This window comes from Gopherus evgoodei, chromosome 1, assembly GCF_007399415.2.
Source record: "Gopherus evgoodei ecotype Sinaloan lineage chromosome 1, rGopEvg1_v1.p, whole genome shotgun sequence".
Taxonomy (NCBI): domain Eukaryota; kingdom Metazoa; phylum Chordata; order Testudines; family Testudinidae; genus Gopherus; species Gopherus evgoodei.
In genome coordinates, this window is record NC_044322.1 from 274,034,339 (window position 1) to 274,054,905 (window position 20,567).

Genomic DNA, 20,567 nt, shown 5'->3' on the forward strand with positions numbered 1-20,567 from the left:
CATTGCAATTTTACTGCAGTAGGACAAGAAGTTAAAAAAACTGCTAAGGAAAAGTAACTGTCCTAGTAGTTGCAATGGCGCTGAAGGGGAAAGGGCAGTTATCTGTACTACCTAGAACATCTAAGAACGCTAGTCACAGACCAGGACCCCCGTTGTACTAGATGCCATACAAAAAACACACAACAATATGACTGCCTCTGCCCCTGACAGCTTACAATTTGAACATAAGACAACAGATGGATAGAGACAGACAGAGAAGGGTTAAGAGCTATTTAAGCTAAAGGACAACATTGGCACAATGAATATAAACTGGACATGAACAAATTCAAGCTGGAGATTAGAAGATTCCTAACCATCAGAGGGATGAGATGCTGGCACCACCTCCTAATAGGAGTTGTGAGGCAAACAACTTAATTAGTTTTGAGAGAGAGAGATGGACCAATTTATGAGTGCAATTGTACGACTATGTTACTTGGGATTATAGGAGCAGGCTCAATTGCCCCAGGCTCAATGCCAGTTTATATTTTATATTCCTAGAAGCTTATACATCAGAGTTTCAGCCAGTCACCAGCAGGAGTCAGTTTTTTGTTTTTGTTTTTTTAAACTCCTTCCTCTGATGCATCAGGTATAGTCACAGCTGGATAGAGAGGGTCAGGGCTCTCAGGTGGCACTAAACATTCTCTCTAGCAAGTGCTTGGCTGGCCAGTTCTTGCTCATATGTGGGGTCAGGAAGGAATTTACTCCACGATCAGACTGGCACTGACCTCAGGTGGATTTAGCCTTCCCCTGCAGCATGAATGCAGGCCATTTGTGAGAATTATCTGAGTCTCCCTCACTTAATGATTTCCCTACCAGTGCAGGGACCCTCAGGCACTGGCACACCTCAGTCCCTCCTGTTGTGTGTGTGGCATGAAATCTAGTCTCCTGTGGGATGCAATACTTTGGTATAATTTTGGTTGTGCAGGTGCTGGTGATGTTGACAGCCTGTGACACACAGGAAGTCAGACTAGATCAGTGACAGACTGAGGCTCCAGAGCGGCAAGTGGCTTTTTAATGTGTCTCCTGCAGCTCTTTGCAGCACGATATTAAAACACTGTGATTTAATTATTAATCAATCTCAGTTATTAACCAATTAGGAGGCTTTTACTATATTAGTAACCAGCTGTAGTTGATAAAATATTAATACTTTGTCAGTCATTTTGCTGTGAGAATCTCTATATCTAGAGAGAGAGAATGAATGAAACAATGAATTCATACTACTATGGTTCTTTTGGGTAAACAAATTTGGCTCCTGAACCACTGAGGCCTGAGTATCACTTGACTAGATGATCTAGTGGCGCCTTTTGCCCTTAAACTCTGACTCTACATGGAAACAATGAGCCGGTATTGGTCAGCATGATAGGCAGCAGTTTTAGCACACCAGCAGCCCAACCATTGACAAAACTGTTTTCTGTAGGCATCACAGCAAAAGAAAAGTTTAGAGGAGAGTTTTGAGGAGGATAATGAGATAACTTTGCAGATGCTTACAGGGAGCAACTCCCAAGCACGATGGGGAGCATGGAAGAAAGCACAAAGGTGCTTGTTTGAAAAAAGAAAACAACGTAACAAGTGGAAACTGGAGACTTGACTCATAGGCCAATCTGATGTAGCCGTCGACATTTTTATTGTGAAGGAGGGATGATCAGTAGCACGGGAATACGTTGTGAAGAGGAGGCCTTGAAAGTGAGCAGTTTATTCATTGATGTGAAAGAGAAGAGGGAGCCACTGAAGGGATGCAAAGTGATGGGCTAGAAAGAATCTCTGCAGCATTCTGAATGCCTATTTATGGGGCAATAATGCGTTGTCAAGGCCAGAGAAAATGATGTTGCAGTAGTCAAGATGTGAGATAAGGAGAGCCTAGATGAGCGATTTAGCTGTGAACAGGAAAGGTCATATGTTCAAGATGTTATGCAGAAGAAATCAGCAAGATTTAGACATAGCCTGAATGTGAGGACCTACTGAGAGGTCTGAGCTGAAGATCACATTCCAGTTACAGAACTAAGGGCCAGGTGGACAATAACGGAGAAAGGAGGTAGCAGGGAATTAGGAGCTCTGTTTTAGCCACACTGAGCTTGAACTGATGGCTAGACATCCACGAGAAAAGGCCAAACAGAACAAGATTTTAGTCAGGACACGAAACTGACATAGTTCTAAATCATCAGCATAGTGATGGTAGTAGTTGTGTTTGTGGATTATATTACCCAGAGATAACATGAAGAGAGAGAGAGAAGAGATGGGGACTGTGATGCTACACCCCATATTTGTCATAGAAATATGGTTCTATGAAATGAATATGGCATAACTAAGTTATGTTTTATACAAGATGGGTCACGTGAGACATCACTGGAAAGGTTACGACCTACTGAATGTATTTATCCAATATGTATGCCTGTATCATTTCTGTATCTGAAGTTAGGAATATTGGACTATATAACAATTGCAACTGGGTGTGCATTTGGGGGAATGCCCACCAGACAGTAAGCAATGAGCCTGGATTGGGCCACTAAGAAGGACAACAGAACTTCGAAGACACTAATCTCCCACCTTTCTGAAAAGCTTCCTGGGATGTTGCTTTGACACTGCAGGGTCATCTGATGTCACCTGGTACAGAGTACCACTTTGGACACTGCTAGTATTTTTCCACTGGAAACAAAGGGTTCCCGCCTTATGTAAATCCTACTTAAATCTGGGAAGGAGGGCAATCAGGACTCTACTCCATTGCCTGCCCAGGAAGGAAGACTGCTAAAAACACCTAAAGGGAAAGGCAGGGTTGAGTACACGCTGAGACAGGGGTCCAGTCTGTAAAGAGAAATAACTGGAATTCTAAGCTACAGAAACCCTGCAACTTGCCTAAAACAACATTTAGGGTGAGAAATTACATTTTGTAACCTGTTTCTTGAGTGTATTAAACTTAGTTTGCGTGTTTTGTTTTCACTGCTCAGTAATCTGCTTTGTTCCGTTTGCTATCCCTTACAATCACCTAAAATTTACCTTCTGTAGTTAATCAATTTATTTCTTGCTCATTTCAAAACCCCGTCTGTGCAATTCATATCTGGGGGAGGGGGGAGAGCAAAAAGCTGTGCAACTCTCTCTCCACCCATGGGAGAGTGCAAATTTTTATGAGCTTGCACTGTGCAGATCTTTCTATATAGTGCAAGACAATATTATTTTGGGTTTACTCCTCAAAGAAGGTGTGCTCGTGAGTGCTGGGTGAATCCATGAGCTGATTCCTCCCACGTAGAGCTGATAATGTCTGTGTGTCCCTACTTGTGTATGTGTGCTGAAGAAGGCTTGAGGGCCTGGCACTGCTAGGACAGGGTCAAGAAATCCAGGCTGGTGGAATGGGCAGAACCAGAGGGACCCCAGCACATCAGGTGGCATCTCAGACGGAGGGGGGGTCCAACACATCACAGGGACCAAAGACAGGCCCTGTGGAGCCTCCACAAAGTTGGAAGGGGGATGAAAAGGATCCTCTGAAGGTCACACTAAAGGAGCAACGAGAGAGGTAGGAGGAGAGCCAGGACAGGACAATCACAGAAGCCAAAGGAGGACAAGATTTCAAGAAAAAGAGCATGGCAGATGATATCAAAGTCATCTGAGAGGTCAAGGAGACTGATAGAGTACCAGTTCTGAGCTTTGGCTAAAAAGGGATTATAAACTTTCGCAAGAGCAGTTTCAGTGGAGTGCAAGGAGCAGACCACCAGTTGGAGGGGTTTAGAAAAGGAGAGGAACTCCAGATAGAAACTGTAGGACAGCACATTCGGTGGGGAAGGTAGTTGGAGATGTAAGTGAGATCAAGAGTGTTTTTTGTTTTTTTTTGTTTTTTTAAGATGGGAGAGACTAAAGCATGCTTGTATTGTGAAGGAGAAGACCCAGAGATCAGATGCTAAAAGGGAAGAGTAAGGGGGAGGGATGAAAGTCAGTGAATGGAAGATCAGCAGATGGGAGGGGAAAGGATCACTGGAGCAAGGGGAGGGGTTAAAGGAGAAGAACAGATGAGAAACTTCTGGGTCTGGGAGAAAGGAGAGAGAGTTGTAGGCAGCACAGCTGAGAGGAGGAGGAAAAAAAATCACATTGTATTTTGTCTATATATATACACACACACACACACACACACACACACACACACACACACACACACACACACACACACACACACACACACACACACACACAGAGAAGAAATCAGCAAAATCTTGTGCAGAGAGATAAGGGAAGGAGGGAGATGGGAAACTTGAAGAGCAAAACAAAGGTAGCTGGGACTGCAAGTGTGGGATTCAATTAAGGTGAAGAAGTAAAGTTGTTTAGCTAAGATGATGGCAGAATAGAAGCAAAAGATGAACCTGTAGTGGGGCAAGACAGCCTAGTCATGGGATTTCTCAAACATCCATCGCAGTGAGAGAACAGGTGCAGAACCAGTGGATGCTGGGAGTCAGACAGGACTGGAAGATGGCAGGGTGGACCTTACAATGGGAGACAGCGCAAAACAGTAAAGAACAGAGGAGAATGACGCATAGAGAATCAGCCACCGTATCAGTATAAGAAAGGTAAGTAGGAGATGGCTCCAAGCAGATGAGAAGTCACCAATGCTCATGAATTAGAAGTCACAGAAGAGCCAAGCGACAAGGGACATGGGTGGGGCACTTGGGCGATACTGAAAGGGATCAGAGAGGGGGAATTCAGCAATAAAGAGAGTGTGCATGCACACAAGCATGTAGTGCTTAGTGAAGACAGAGTCCAGTGAACAGCCTTTTTGATGAGTGGAAGAACTGAACCAGGGCTGCAGGGTGAATGAAAACAAGGTGAGGGCAAGGAAAAAGGTTGAATTGTTATCAACATGGAAGCAGGAGTCAGTCACCCAGGAGGAGAGTGGGAGATTGTAAAGAGCAGATGAGAGAGAGACAGCCAAGAGTCAAAATCAGAGAGGAAGTCTGACTGGGAAAGAGTGGTGGACAGTAGATGATAGCAACATGGAGGGAAGTGGAAATGAGCAGAAGTAGTACTAGTCAAAAGAGTAAAAATAATGGGAAGGAGTAGGGTGGAGTTGGACACAACAGAAATGAGAAAGAAATCCAACACCCACAACCTCTTCTGCAATGGTCTGATTCAGGGTCAAAGGAGTAAGGCCTTGTCTAAATTTAAAATTTAGGTCAGCATAGCTATGGTACTCAGAGGTATGAAAAATCCTCAGCCCACAGAAACATAGCTATGCCAATGAAACCTCCAGCATAGATGCTTCCATCAACCTAGCTACCATCACTCAAGGAGACAGTGTTCCTACACTGATGGAAAAACCCCTTCCACTGGTTTAGGCTGTGTTTAGAATACAAGGTTATACCAGCACATGTACAGAGCCATAGTTATTCTAGTATAGTCCCCATAGCATTAGACATGGCCTGAGGAAAGGAGAGGCCTCCATAACATAAGGCAGTTTCAGAGGCAACGTCAGCCAAAGAGCCCAGGTCTCTGCGAGAGACAGGACCTGGATGGAGGAAGATATGAAAAAGTTTTGAGAATCGTGACAGGAATGAAAGAGGAGGGAAGCCTGCCCCTGTACTACTGCAATTCCAGTTGTTTCAAGTGTTAATCTCCCACTCCTAGCAATACACATCGTTATCTACAACCAGGGGATCCTGTAACTTGTTTTTCCTAGAACTGGCACGCTACACCCTTCCCAGAGCCAAGACATAAGACACTACCTTAAGATTGGATAGGTTTCTGAAGTCAACAGACAAAAATCTATTTGCGATGGTTCATATCTGAACTAATGGCATAGCATCACAGGATAGCCAATAGATAAAAGATTACTTCAGGGAACCTGGAACACCAAATCATGTTAGGGAAAAGAATGACCAGCACTTTACGCACCTACCTATAAATACATAGGAAAAAAGTTGCATGATCGTGAGGGACTTCAATTTGAGTGACGTGCTGGAGGTCTCATGCTGTCACTACTAAGACATCCTTGGAACTCTAAATATTCTAGATGACAGTTTCCTAACTGTAAAAAAGTGTTGCAACCAAAATGGGGGAATTCTATATTAGACCTCCTCAAGAGGAGCTGATCGCAAAACTAAAAATTAATGACAGTTTAGGTAATTTGACATTATTCTGCTTGCACAATATAAAAGTCCAAATCAGTAATATATTTACACATACACACGTGTGCGCAAATATATACACGCACACTCTTGGGTGTTTTAAAAGGGCCCAATTTCACAAAGCTGAAAACAATTATGAGCCAAAGCAGCTCGGTGATAGAACCAGCTCAGGAAAAAAGAGTGAATAACTGAGAATTTACTAGATGTCCAATGAGCCACAATGGAGGAAGCCCATGCTGATTAAAAATCTGAGCTGGTTTAGAGGGGAAGGGACGGCAACTATTAAAAAAAAAAAAAAAAAAAACCAAAAAAAAATCCCACACACAACAAACCATAACATATGGAAGAAAGGGAAGTTGAGAGTATAAATATAAATCATCAGTTAGGAATTGAAGACAATTGCTAAGGGAAGCAAAGGACCACAGAGAAATCTATAGTCAGCAGAGTTAAGGACAATAAGGAGGAGTTTTTAAGTATATTGGGAACAAAAAGAATCCTAACAACGACATTGGTCCATTGCTATATGGAAACAGTAGAATTATTAATAATAATGCAGAAAACGCAGATGTTATCAATAAGCATTTCGGTTTGTATTTGGAAAAAAACAGATGATATAGTCTCATAATTAGATGAGAACACCCTTTCAGTTCTACCAGTATCAGATGGATGTGAAATAGCAGCTACTAAAGTTAGACATTTTTGAAGTCAGCAGGTCCTGATAACTTGTATCCAAGAGTTTTAAAAGAGTGGGCTGAGGAGCTCCTGGACTGTTAACATGATTTTCAATAAATCTTAGAGCACCAGGGAAGTCCAGAAGAATGGAATAAAGCTAATGTTGTGCCAATATTATAAAGGGTAAATGGGATGCTGCAGGTAATTATAGGACTATCAATCTAACATTTATTCCAGGAAAAATAATGGAGTGGATAATATGGGACTCGATTAATAAAGAATTAAAGGAGAGTAATATAATTAAATGTCATTCATCAAGGGTTTATGAAAAAGGGATCCTGCCAAACTAACTTGGTACTTTTTTAGATGAGATTACAAGTTTGGTTGATAAAGGTAATAGCACTAATGCAATATACTTAGACTTCTGTCAGGCATTTAACTTGATACCACATAACATTTTGATTAAAAATTAGAATGATATACAATTAACATGACACGCACTAAATAGATTAAAAACCAGCTGATACTTCTCTAAATGTAATTGAGGAATCATCATCGAGCAGATATGTTTCTAATGGAGTCCTGCAGGGATTGTTGGTTCTTGGCCCCACGCTATTTAAAGTTTGTATCAATGACTTGGAAGAAAACAAAATCAATGATAGCTTGCAGATGATGCAAAATTGGGGGAGTGATAAATAATGAAGAGGACAGGTCACTGATTCAGCGTGATCTTGATTGCTTGGTAAACTGGGTGCTAGCAAACAATGCATGTTTTAATATAGCTAAAATGTAAATGTATACATCTAGGAGCAAAAGAAAGCAGGCCATACTTACAGAATGGGGGAATATTGAGGGAAGCAGTGACTCTGAAAAAGAACTGGGGTTCGAGGTGGCTAATCAGCTAAACATGAGTTCCCAGTGTGACATTGTGGCTAAAAGGGCTACTGTAATCCTTGGGCCTGGTCTACACTGGGGGGAAGAGAGGTGTTTGATGTAAGATACACAACTTCTACTACAAGACTAGTATAGCTGAAGTCAATGTATCTTATTTCGACTTACCTCCCATCCTCATGGCACGGGATAAATGGCCGCAGCCACCCCGTCAACTCCACTTCTGCCTCTCGCCCTGGAGAGGCGGAGTTCCGGAGTTGACAGGGAGCGTGTTCGGGGATCGATTTATCGTGTCTTATCTAGACACGATAATCTATCCCCGATAGATTGATTGCTACCTGCCCATTTGGCAGGTAGTGTGGACGTACCCTGGGATGCATAAACAGACGAATCTTGAGTAGGAGTAGAAAAGACGGTTACTCACCTTTGTAACTGTTGTTCTTCGAGATGTGTTGCTCATATCCATTCCAGTTAGGTGTGCGCGCCGCGCGTGCACGTCTGCCGGAAACTTTTTACCCTAGCAACTCCAGTGGGTCGGCAAGTCGCCCCCTAGAGTGGCACCGCCATGGCGCTTGATATATACCCCTGCCGGCCCGCCTGCTCCTCAGTTCCTTCTTGCCGGCTACTCCGACAGTGGGGAAGGAGGGCAGGTGTGGAATGGATATGAGCAACACATCTCGAAGAAGAACAGTTACAAAAGGTGAGTAACCGTCTTTTCTTCTTCGAGTGATTGCTCATATCCATTCCAGTTAGGTGAATCCCAAGCCTTACCAAGGCGGTGGGGTCGGAGTGAGAAGTCGCAACATGGAGCACTGCTGAGCCGAAGGCCGCGTCATCTCTGGACTGCTGGACAAGGGCGTAATGGGAAGCGAAAGTGTGGACTGATGACCAGGTCGCCGCCCTACAGATCTCTTGGATCGGCACTCGGGCAAGGAAAGCCAGTGATGACGCCTGCGCCCTGGTAGAGTTTGCAGTCACACGGCCCGTAGGGATGTGAGCCAAGTCATAACAGGTCCTGATACAGGACGTTACCCAGGAGGATATCCTCTGTGAGGAAATAGGAAGGCCCTTGACACGGTCCGCTATCGCCACGAAGAGTTGGGGGGACTTGCAGAACGGTTTGGTCCTCCCCACATAAAACGCTAGTGCCCGACGGACATCCAGCGAGTGGAGTTGTTGCTCCCTGCGGGACGAATGGGGCTTTGGGAAAAAGACGGGAAGGAAGATCTCCTGGTTAATGTGAAAGGCTGAGACCACCTTAGGGAGAAAGGCAGGGTGCGGTCTCAGCTGCACTTTGTCCTTATGGAAGACCGTATACGGGGGGTCTACCGTGAGAGCCCGGAGTTCCAACACCCGTCTAGCTGAGGTGATGGCCACTAGAAAGGCGGTCTTCCAGGAGAGGTAGAGCAGGGAGCAAGTCGCTAACGGCTCAAATGGAGGGCCCATGAGCCGAGCCAGAACGAGGTTGAGATCCCATGAAGGGGCAGGGGGACGGACCTGTGGGTAGAGACGTTCCAGCCCCTTCAGGAATCTTGCCACCATAGGGTGGGGGAAGACAGAACGGCCATCTCCTCCCGGATGAAAGGTGGAGATGGCCGCTAGGTGAACCCGAAGGGATGATATCGCCAGACCCTGGACCTTGAGGGACCAGATGTAGTTCAAAATATTGGCGATGGAAACCTCCATAGAGAGAAAACCCTTCTCCGAGCACCAGCAGGAAAAACGCTTCCACTTGGCTGAATACGTAGCTCTAGTGGAAGGCTTCCTACTGCCCAGGAGAACCTCCTGAACCGGGCTAGAGCAGCGTAACTCAGAGCTGGTCAGCCACGCAGGAGCCACGCCGTGAGATGCAGAGACCGAAGGTCCGGGTGACAGAGCCTGCCGTGGTCCTGGGTGATCAGATCCAGGTGAAGGGGGAGGGGAACTGGGTTGGTTATTGAGAGGTCCAGCAACATGGGGTACCAATGTTGCCTGGGCCACGCTGGGGCTATCAGAATCACGCGAGCCCTGTCCCTGCGCACCTTGAGGAGGACCTTGTGGACCAGCGGAAACGGAGGGAACGCATAAAACAGTTGGGTCGCCCATGGGATAAGGAAGGCGTCCGCTAATGACCCGGTCTCCCGACCCTGAAAGGAGCAGAATGCCTGGCATTTCCTGTTCTCCCTGGACGCGAAGAGGTCCATCCGGGGACGACCCCACCTCTGGAAGAGTGAGAGGGCGACGTCCGGGCGAAGGAACCACTCGTGTGAGCGGAAGGATCTGCTCAGGCGATCTGCCAGTGTGTTTCGTACTCCAGGTAGGTAGGAGGCCCTGAGGTGAATGGCATGGGCTATACAAAATTCCCAGAGCCGCGTCGCCTCCTGACATAAGGGAGAGGATATGATGCCACCCTGCTTGTTGATATAGTACATGGTCGTTGTGTTGTCGGTGAACACCGCGACACAGCGACCTTGAAGGTGATGGACGAACGCTTGAGAAGCAAGACGGACCGCTCTCAACTCCCGTATGTTGATGTGGAGGTCCAGTTCCTGTGGGGACCACGGGCCCTGTGTCCTCAGAGTTCCGCTGTGCGCCCCCCAGCCCAGATCTGAGGCGTCCGTCGTCAGGGATGCCGAGGGTGACCTGCGCCGCGAGTGCGACCAGTGCCACCCAAGAGAGCGGTGCCGGGACTGCGAGCGGCGCCGAGAGCGCGAGTGTCCACGTCGTCGGGGCCTCGAAAGCGATTGATGCCTAGATTCCAGAGACGATGCTCTCAACGTCGGCTTGCCTCTGGAGATTACCCGTACTGGGGGTTGAGGCTGGGATGGCTCAGTCAGAGCTATCAAGTCCCGCGCCAAAGCGAAGGTCTCTGGCGTGGACGGGACTAATGGCTCGACCCCAGATCTTAAGGGGGAGCTCGGAGGGGCCGGATTCGACGGACCTTCCGGGCCCGGAGTCGACGGCAACCCTGCAGACGGTGCCGCGGCAGAGGTAGGTGCCAGGCGCTCCACTCGAGCCTGCCGAGATGATGTCGCACATGTCAAGGGTCTTTGATCGGATCCCGGTGCCGGGGATGGGCGGTGCCGGGGTGTCTTTCTGGTGCCGGCGCGGTCTGGTGCCGGTGTAGAGGTGGCCGGCTGCGCTGATGGTACCGGATTCAGTGCCGCTTCCATCAAGAGAGTCCGCAGTCTTTGATCTCTCTCTTTCTTTGTTCGAAGCTTAAAGGCCTTGCAGATGCGACACTTCTCGGCGATATGCGATTCCTCGAGGCACTTCAGGCACGCGTCATGGGGATCGCTAGTTGGCATCGGCCTCTTGCAGGCCGAGCACTGCTTGAAGCCCGGCGAACCAGGCATGGGCCAGTTGCTGGGCGCCGGGAAGGGCAACGGCCCAACCCGCGAATAAGTTCTATAAACTATATACAATAACTACTAATTACTATACAACTCTAACTGTATTATTAAACTATTTACAACGACAACTATTGACAGTAACGAAGGAGAGCTAGGGACGTGGAGGACAGCAAGCCGCACTCCACAGTTCCAGCAACCGACACGGCGGTAAGAAGGAACTGAGGAGCGGGCGGGCCGGCAGGGGTATATATCATGGCGGCGCCACTCAAGGGGGCGACCTGCCGGCCCACTGGAGTTGCTAGGGTAAAAAGTTTCCGGCGGACGTGCACGCACGGTGCGCACACCTAACTGGAATGGATATGAGCAATCACTTGAAGAAGAAAGGTTATTTCGCCTCTGTATTTGGCACTGGTACGACCACTTCTGGAATACTGTGTCCAGTTCTAGTGTTCATAATTCAAGAAGGATGTTGATAAACTGAAGAGGGTTCAGAGAAGAACCACACGAATGATTAAAAGATTAGAAAACATGCCCTGTAAAGACAGACATAAGGAGCTGAATCTGTTTAGCTTAGGAAAGAAAAGGTTATTGGGGGGTGGGGACTTGATTATAGTCCTTAAGTACCTACCTGGGGAACAGTTATTTAATAACATGCTCTTCAATTGAGCAGAGAAAGCTATAAAGCAATCCAGTGGCTGGAAGTTGAAGACAGACCAACTCAGACTGGCAATAAGGCATTACGTTTTAACAGTGAGAGTAATTAACCATTGGAACAGTTTATCCAAGTTCTTGGTGAATTCTCCATCACTGGCAGATTATAAATCAAGATTGGATGTTTTTCTAAAAAGATATACTTTCGGAATTATTTCAGGGAAGATCTATGGCCTGTGTTACACAGAAGGTCAGGCAAGATGATCACAATGGCTCTTTCTGGCCTGGGAATCTATATAGACATCCCCAAGACCTCACATCCTGGTAACTATCTTTCTGGCCAATAAGGACTAGACAGTACTCTTTTCGAAGCTCATCAATACACACAATACACCCTGATCCAGGCTTGCAGCACCACTAGCTAGTCTCAATGGCCTCCCTACAACAAAGGCAACACCTACACTTTTGTGGTTGTAGGATATTAATCAGTATTTAATAGAAACTAGATAAAGAACAAGGCTGAGACCTTCATGGATATACACATCTCTTAGACAACTAATTCTCATTAAAATTAAAAAGGTACTAGAGCATCCAAAGCCTCCACGTGGCTTTAAAAATCTCATCCCAAAGTAAATTTCAGTAGGTGACCTCAGGTAGGATTTTTACTCTCCATCAAAAGGGAACTATTGAAGATTTATATAGAGAGGAAACATGGATGCTTGAGGTATAGCAGAAAGAAAAAAGCATATTACAAGAAGGGGAAAATTCTATGGTTGCAAAAGGAAAAACTTTTCATCCATCAATACATAGTAAATTCTAGTACTCACCATCTCTCGTGCTATTTCCACAGCTTCCTGCAGCCCATAGAGCCTGCCACACACCAGGTAGATTCCATTGGCCCAGAGAATACAACCCTCATGGACCCAAAATTCATTGCTGTCAAGAGGTAGTTCAGGAATTTGTAACTCCAGCTCAGGGCCACCTTCTGAAGTGGGCATGGGGGCTTTTAAGTCCAAGGGAGTCTTTTCACTGCCACTGCCACCCTCAGTGGTTGCTTTCTTACAAGCAGCTCCCCTTGAAAGTGACCGAGGGGCCCCACCACAATCCTCAGAGCGATGCCGCCTCTTAAAGCGGGGGTGGGCAGCCAGGCTTCTCTGTTCTTTTTGTTGTTGCTGTTCTTCTTCCTCTTCTGTATCGGTCTTGGAGCCATTAGAAGCACTTTTGTGTCGTACCTTGACCTTGCTTTGCATTTCTGAGGCCCTCTTGGGAGGTGGGTTTTTGGGCAGTGTAGCTGCATAATCCTGGGGATAGAAAGGCCCAAAGAGGTCTCCCATGTTGCGGTAACTGGCCCACTTTCCACACAGGCAGCAAACCAGATGCCCCAAGACAGAAGACTCAGTTATCACTGGGCCTTGCAGCATGAAAGTTGAGGTGGGCAGAACTTTGCTCTCAGTGTTGCTAGGAGGGGGCGTCAGTGACCTTTGTCCTTTTCGGCCCCTCACCAACTTGTTCTGCTCTTCTTCCTCTGCATTGATGATTGTGCACACAGCACCTATCTCACATTTGTTTACCACATGAATGTATGGGAAAAAGGACTTGTTCTTGGTGTCAGTTTTATCCAGCGACTGGGTGGCATATTTCAGCTTGATCTCTGGTTCTTGAGGTTCCACAATTGGAGTGGAACGTCTAGTTTTCCGCTTTCGTGGTTGTGCTGCAGGTTTCCTCCTCTCCCTCCTTTGTCTCTTAGGTTTTGGTTCTCCACCTCTTGTTCCTTCTGATGGCTGTGGTGGTAGTGGCACTGTTGGAGGAGGAGGTGGTGGTGGCGGCTGCTGCTGCTTCTTCTGCTTGTTTACGCTACCAATAGGCCTTCCCTTTTTCTTTCCAGAGGGGAAGTATCCCTTTGGAGGGAAGCCATCTGGCTTAGGTGAAATATTTGTCACATCTCCATCTTTTTCTTCAGACTTTGGGTTTGGTTCAGAAATCAACATACTGGAAGGAGAAACTGTTTTTGAGTCAAGAAACATCAGAGTTCCAACTCCACTTAAGGATCCATCTGATCGTCCTTGACTACCAGACTTCTGCGACGGTGGTGTGGCAACATTGGCCCCAGATACCTCTTTACTGACACTAGCAACTTCAGGTGTCTCCTTCTTGACTTTGTCATCTCCACTACTGTGCCACTCTTCTGAAGATCTTGGTAGAGATGTTTCATTAGTCAATTCCTGGCTCACTTGCCCCACTGGATCTGACACAGTCTCCCCTTTTCTTTTTTCTGTCTCTGGTCCATGACTTACCAAACTCCCACCTTCAGGTGGTCCACATTTGAGGGACAGGATATCGTCAAGGGTGACTGCATCTGCACCAGTTTCAGCACTATTGGAGGAAACGCTTCTCCTGATGTTGGGGGATGTAATCTTTTGAACAATAGCTTCCAGTTTCAATCCCCGCCCCTTCCGTGGGGGCAATATTTTGGTCTTAGCCGGGCTTGTGAGAGAAACAGCAGGGCAATTCCTGTTGTCAGGACTTTGGAGATCCTTGGAGGAGTCTCCCTTTGGGAGTGGTTTGCCAGCATCTTGGCTTAGAGATGAGTGTGTATAGGAGTTGAATGCTTTGTCAGCTCCTTCCTTTGAGGGGGGAAGCAGTCGCCCTTTATCTTCTGTGCCACTGTTCTTCATATCTTGCGACTGTCTTTTGCTAGGAATAGGAGAAATGAAAGAACGAACCCTCCTTCTCATAATTAAGGGGTTTTGAGGAGACTGGTCTTCCTGGCTAGGGAGTCTCAGCATCGCATTACTAGGTTTGGGCAAATCCGCAGATTCCTCCCGCCTATGCCCATCACTATCTTGAGAGCAAAACCTTTTTTGATTGGTTGCTCCTAGAGGCCCACTGTTCTTGGCAGAAGAGATCTGCCGGGAGAGATCCCAACCAGATTCCTGTTGCTGCATCTTCTGGCCACCATGTTTTAATTCGGAGCATTTGTTTTGTGTACCATCACTTCCTATGAGACAGCGCCCAGCTTCTTGGCTTCCAGTATCATGGTAAGAGCTAGCCTGGATATACATCATTGCTTCCTTGTCATTTTTCAAGGGACTCCTAACTCTCTCAAGGAACTGCTGTTGTCTTGGACTCTTCCTTGCTCCTTCCTGCCTGTGCTGAGCTGCAGCAATCACACCCTGTGCAGAACTGCTGCTCCAATCTTTGTATTCTTCTTGCTGCTGGTGGTATATCTGCCTTTTGTAATGATACTGGGAATTCAAACTTTGGTTAGGGTCACCGAAAGCATGAGACCTAGTGTTTGTGTGATATGCCGAAGCCAAAGATGAGCCTTCAGAGTTCGGGGGGAAGGGAGAATGCAAAGAAGCCCTGCTGACCTTCTCAGACAGTGTCATGTGTGGATTCATGTGGTGAAGGTCCGTTCCTGGGCCTCTGCTCCTGCCTGGTGACATCTTCAGTTTGTCAGCCAGATCTTGATATTGAGAAGGCGATTTACCCCTCATGCCCTCTCTGCTGCTTCCCATTCTTCCAGGTGCTCGTCTTAGTTGGGTTGATCTACTGTCCTGCTGGGAGATGTAGTCTGGAGTAGAATCAGGGGCTGCAGCTCCAGGGTTGGCATTGCCTCGGAAAGACTCATGCTTAACATTGGCAAGGTGACAATGGTCTCCTGATTTTTTACTGTTGAGATTGACTGAGGTCTTGGCCTGTTCAAAATCTTCCTCTTTTATTTGCCCACTATGAGACTTCAACTTTGTTTCCATGGACACCAGGCCACCAGGGAGGATGACTGACTGGCCTAAACCAGGAGTGAGACGTTCACTCCTCCCACTTCTGGCCTCAGCACTTATGTGACCCATTGGGTGAGGCCCAGGATCTCTGACAAGCTGCCTTAATGGAGATATGTCACAGATTACTGATCTTCTCTCTGAGAGTGCTCCCCCTTCATGGGCTGAAGACTGTGACTCTATCTCAAACTTTCTAGGGATAGGATAGTCAGCCAGATTGATCTGTTTTATCTCAGAAGCGGTGCCACTTGATTTCCTATCCCATGGGCCCCAGTGAGGACTTTCCAGGAGAGACCCTAGGCTTTTATTTAGGAAACTCCTATTGGTTAATTCATTGGTTTGACTAATTAGAATGTTGGGTCTCATGGCTCCTTCCAGGCTTCCAGCCATGCCTGGATGTTCTTGTACATTCCTAGCATATCTTCTCTCTGGGTGGTGGTGGTAACCCTGCAAGACTTCCTGCAGAAGACTGGGAAACTTCTCATTCCTGCCCTTTCGCTCACTATGCCCTGGAAAATCCCCTTTTTCTTGACCTGAAGGATACTGAGGAAAGCCACCAATATTTCTCTGCATGCCAGCGCCAAGATTGTCCTTATAGCTGTACCTCAAACTGCCAGGCGATTTGGAAGGTTCTGTTCTGCCAGGAAAAGTTGAGCCAACGATTGCATGGCCAGGCTGGCTGTTTTCCTCTCCATTGTGGTTAGTATTGTTATCCCCACTTTTACTCCCTTTGCTCCCTCCTTGAGGCTCTGACTGTGACAACACCTGTCCAGTTTCTTTTATTCCACTGGCACCAGGAGGTGCTTGGGTAGCTGGAGGAGCATCATCTTGTGAGGATTTATCCTGCCCGCCTGATTTTTCTACTCGGCCTGTCATGGCCTCCCGAGAGACTATCACCCCAACTGTCTTTTCGTTCACCTTTGGGGTGGCCTCCACTGCTATCAGGACTTCCTTTTCACCCGGGGAACCCACATCTTCCCTAACTGCAGGGCTGGAACTGAGTTTGGCTGGCTCATTTTGAGAGCCTTGTGCTGGTGACGAGTTGGATCTCTCTAAGTTACCCCGATTGTAGGTAGTGTCAGAACTAGTGCTCTGGCCACTCAGCTGTCTGACTCTCTCTCCATGGTCCTCTGAACTGCTAGAGCAGCCACCATCGAGGGACTCTGCCATGGGAGACTTAAGCTGCTCCTCTGCCTGGGAGGAGCCTTCTGAGTTGGTGCCACTGTCAGCTTTTTTAGACGACGATGACCTTTTGGAACTTTTTTTCTGAGGTGCCAAGGCATCTGAAAGTAACATGTGCTGGACTGTGTTAGGAAGGTTGGCCACTTGAGAGCTTAAAGCACTTAGGCTACTCAGCCCTGGATCTGTAAGTCTCTTCTCCTGAAGTCCTTCCAGCCCAAATCCCTTGAATCCTCCACCATGAGCATTGGGGCTCGGCATCATGGATGGTGTTGGGCTAAGCTGAGGCATCATCTGTAAAATTCGATTTCTAGAGCCTATCGACATATTGCCTTGCCCACACTGGAGGTTTTCCCCACTTGGCATGAGGGGTGATGGGGTAGAGCTGCAGCTTGGAGACTGGACCACCGAGGCAGCTGGAGATGGGTTGGATATAGGACTGAAGTTCTGATGGAACTGCATGGGTGATCTCACAGGGACTTCAGCTTGGCTGTACTGTCCCACTTGACTTTGAAGAGATAGCTTGGTGGCAGCATTTGAGTACTGCATTACATGCTGTGAGGGGTGCTGTTGCTGCTGCCCCTGCTGTCCACCCTGGGGCATCTTAGATTGCTCAAAACTTTTTATCGGCTGAGTCTGAAAGCTGTAATTAGATTGAGTCCCATACCCCTGTGAATTAGAACCTACAGCATGGCTTTCATACTGTGAACCAGAATTCACACTGTAACTGCCATCATAGTTCTGCCCAGACTGCCCAAAACGCTGTGGGGAAGGGAAAGAGGAAGAGGAAGAAGCAGGGGGTTGATAGTGCTGGCTGAATTGACCCACTCTTAACTGGTACCCAGAAGCAGAGGAAGGCAGGGCAGATGGACGCTGCATTGGCTGCAAGTGGGAGGCGCTAGATGCAGGCTGGCTGGATGCCTGTGGTAAAGGCTGATGGGACTGATAGAGCTGCTGTCTCAACTGTTGCACCTGCTGCTGCTGGCTGGAAGCCTGCTGCTGATACTGGGCACTTCCTGGAGAGAAAGGACCAGTATAATCCTGCTGATAGTGAGATACACCCCCAAGGGCTGAATGCTGTGTTTGGAACTGGCCCACGTGTCCCTCGCTCCCGTACTGGCTCCCAAAGTTGCTTCCTTGCGGTGGCCCGTAGCTCTGCACTGGTCCAGATGGCCTGCGCTGAGGTGGCTGCTGCCCGCCTGCTGCCACTGCATCCTTGTTGGAGGCCATGTAGTAAAACTCTCCTGCTTCTTTTCTAAAACCTTGGTAGCTCTGGTGTCCTGAGCTCTCACCAGCCATTGCTGCAGATGCTGCTGTTGCTCCCCGACGCCCACTGCCAGCACCTCCTCCAAAGCTCTGGAACATCTGGGCCTGCTGACGGGGGCTAAATTCTTCTAGCCGGGATGACCCGTGCACTTCCTGTGGGTAGCTCTGCTGGTTTCCGTGGTAACTGCTTTGCTCCCGAAAGGACTGCATGCTGTTCAGCACCAGAGTGACCCCTCAATAGCCCTCCTGGAAAAAAAGAAAAAAAAAAAGTTGGCAAATACACGTCTCCCAGTCATATCATCAGTAAAATAAAACTGCAGTAATTCAAATTTAACACCTCTCCTACCATGCAGTTCTATCAATGCTTAACACCTTAGCCACCCCTGGTAACTGAGGAAATAGGATTCCCATTTGTGTTGAGAAGTCAAAGGTGTTCATCACTTCCTACCTAGTTACAGCAGCATTCCAACATTAATGCATTTTATAAAGGCTCCTACCTACTATCAGCAATTGGGTTGTGTCCCTCAGAAGGACTAAACATTTCGCTAAACCAATTCAAGTGAGAGAATGACTCCTATTTCAGTAACACTGATTCCCACCCCTAAATTCTCCCTTATAGGCCAGGAGATGCTCAGAGTGGAGTAACTGTATTTTGTTACTACTGTGGAAGTCTGAACTAATGGCAAAAATTATATAAATTATTGAAACCTTTAGTAAGAAAAAATATCCAGAGACCAAGAAGCCTCTCTCCAAACATCCTCCATTAGAAGTCAATCCAGATGTAAATGAGACAAGATCAAAGAGGGCCCTAAAATCAAAATTATCTGGGAAACTGCACAGGGACAGTCAACAACTCACCCAAATACATCTCTGTTCACTATACTCAAGCATCTCTATGACGAAACATGGATGAGATGCAGCACTCCAAGAAAGTAATTGTATTCCCCCACCTAGACTCTCAACCAAAGCTTCCTTGGTTCTAATGGATGGAAAGTCACATCCAATTAGATTGCCGCAGCTATCCACCTCTACTTGAGCAGCAGCCTACAGCTTCACCCCATACCAAGAAAAAGATGGTTTATATTGGCTTGTATAAAGTTAACTGATACCATTTTTTTAAAAAGCCGAAAATATACGTCTTAAATACCTGGTATAAACCACCTATGTTCACACTACTATCCCATGAAGTTACATTTCAAAGAAGTTTCCCTATATATCTCACTATTCATGTCTCGGTCCTTGAGAAGGAGTCATAAGATCTAACTGCAGAATTGGAATGGAATTCAGCCTTATATTTTAGCAGAAGCCTGACATTTGTTGCTAGCTGAACAAGTTTGTGTGTATTGTCCTTTTCAGACTTAAAAATGAACGTGCAATCTACATAAGGGCCTACTGCTTCTGACATCCCAACTACCCTCCACCAGTGCACAAATGGGGGAGGCAACATGGAGACAAATTTATCGAACCCATCCTCAGGCTTTAGAGTAAGGCACACAGACACAAAGGAAACGAAGGGCATGTCTACACTACAAAATTTACATGATTTAAGTTGGGTCAACCTACAGGCACCGTAGTAATCAAATCAGCTGTTTGTGTCCAAGTTATGCTCCTTCTATCGGTGGTGCACGTCCTCCCCATGAGCACTTGTATTGAGTTGAGTGGGGCATTGTGGGGCTCTGTCCATCAGCCTGAGTCTCCGGCCATCAAAGACAGCAACAGGTGATGTAAGCAATGCAGTGTCTATACGAACACTACGTCAACTAACTACACCTCTACCCTGATATAACATGACCCGATATAACACGAATTCAGATATAATGCAGTAAAGCAGTGCTCGGGGGGGCAGGGAGGGCGCAGCGGCCGTGCACTCCAGCGGATCAAAGCAAGTTCGACATAATGCAGTTTTACCTATAATGCAGTAAGATTTTTTGGCTCCCAAGAACAGCGCTATATCGGGGTAGAGGTGTACATTGACCTAAGTGCTACACCTCTCGCAAAGGTGAAGCTTGGCGTAGCTGGCAAATTAAATCAGCGGGAGGAACTTTGTAGTGTAGACGCTTACACAATTAGATTGACTACCTTACATCAACCTAACTCTTTAGCGTAGACCAGGCCTGAGAAACAGGACAAGAAAAACACAAGTATAAAAGTGGTGTCTCCAGGCTATGGATGGAGAAATTAGACACACCTATTGTAGCAGATAGCTGTTATGTAGCTACCCTCTAGGCTCCACAATCAGAAATACTCCCACACTTCAGTTTTTGACTCTACGACAAGTCTTTCCTTTTCTATCCACTTTTCAAAAGATGACCTCCTTCACACTCCTCACAAAATCAGGCTTTTCCATACGACTCCAGACTCATAAAACATCATTTAAAACAGGTTTACCCCATAAACATTTTTTAAAAAGGTCTCAGAAGCCTTTTCTATGTGAAAGAAGTTTTGCAAAACTTTTCCATCATTCCTAACACCTGTTCAATTCCAACAGTATCAGTAGCATCAGGAGCTCCAGTGTAGTCAGGACGTTTTAAGCCTTATTTCATCTATTGCTTCTTTTAAAGGCTGAGTCTTCTAAGGCTGGTTTACACCTAAAATTTAGATCGATCTAGCTATGTAGCTCAGGGCTATGAAAAATTTTGCACATAGTTAAGTCAACC

At 46.7% G+C, this 20,567-nt stretch overlaps 1 protein-coding gene across 10 annotated transcripts in view; it reads right to left on the reverse strand.

Annotated features, from left to right (window-relative positions):
* The window catches only part of TCF20 (transcription factor 20), a 219,989-nt gene that overhangs the window by 63,834 nt on the left and 135,588 nt on the right, over positions 1-20,567 (reverse strand). For all 10 annotated transcript variants that reach the window (XR_003998373.1, XR_003998374.1, XM_030547727.1 and 7 more), the window contains exon 2: positions 12,514-18,156. Coding sequence is in view for 8 of the 10 variants with exons in the window: in XM_030547727.1 (XP_030403587.1) it covers positions 12,514-18,120 (5,607 nt within the window). In the remaining 2 variants the exon portion in view is untranslated. The remainder of the gene's footprint in view (positions 1-12,513; positions 18,157-20,567) is intronic.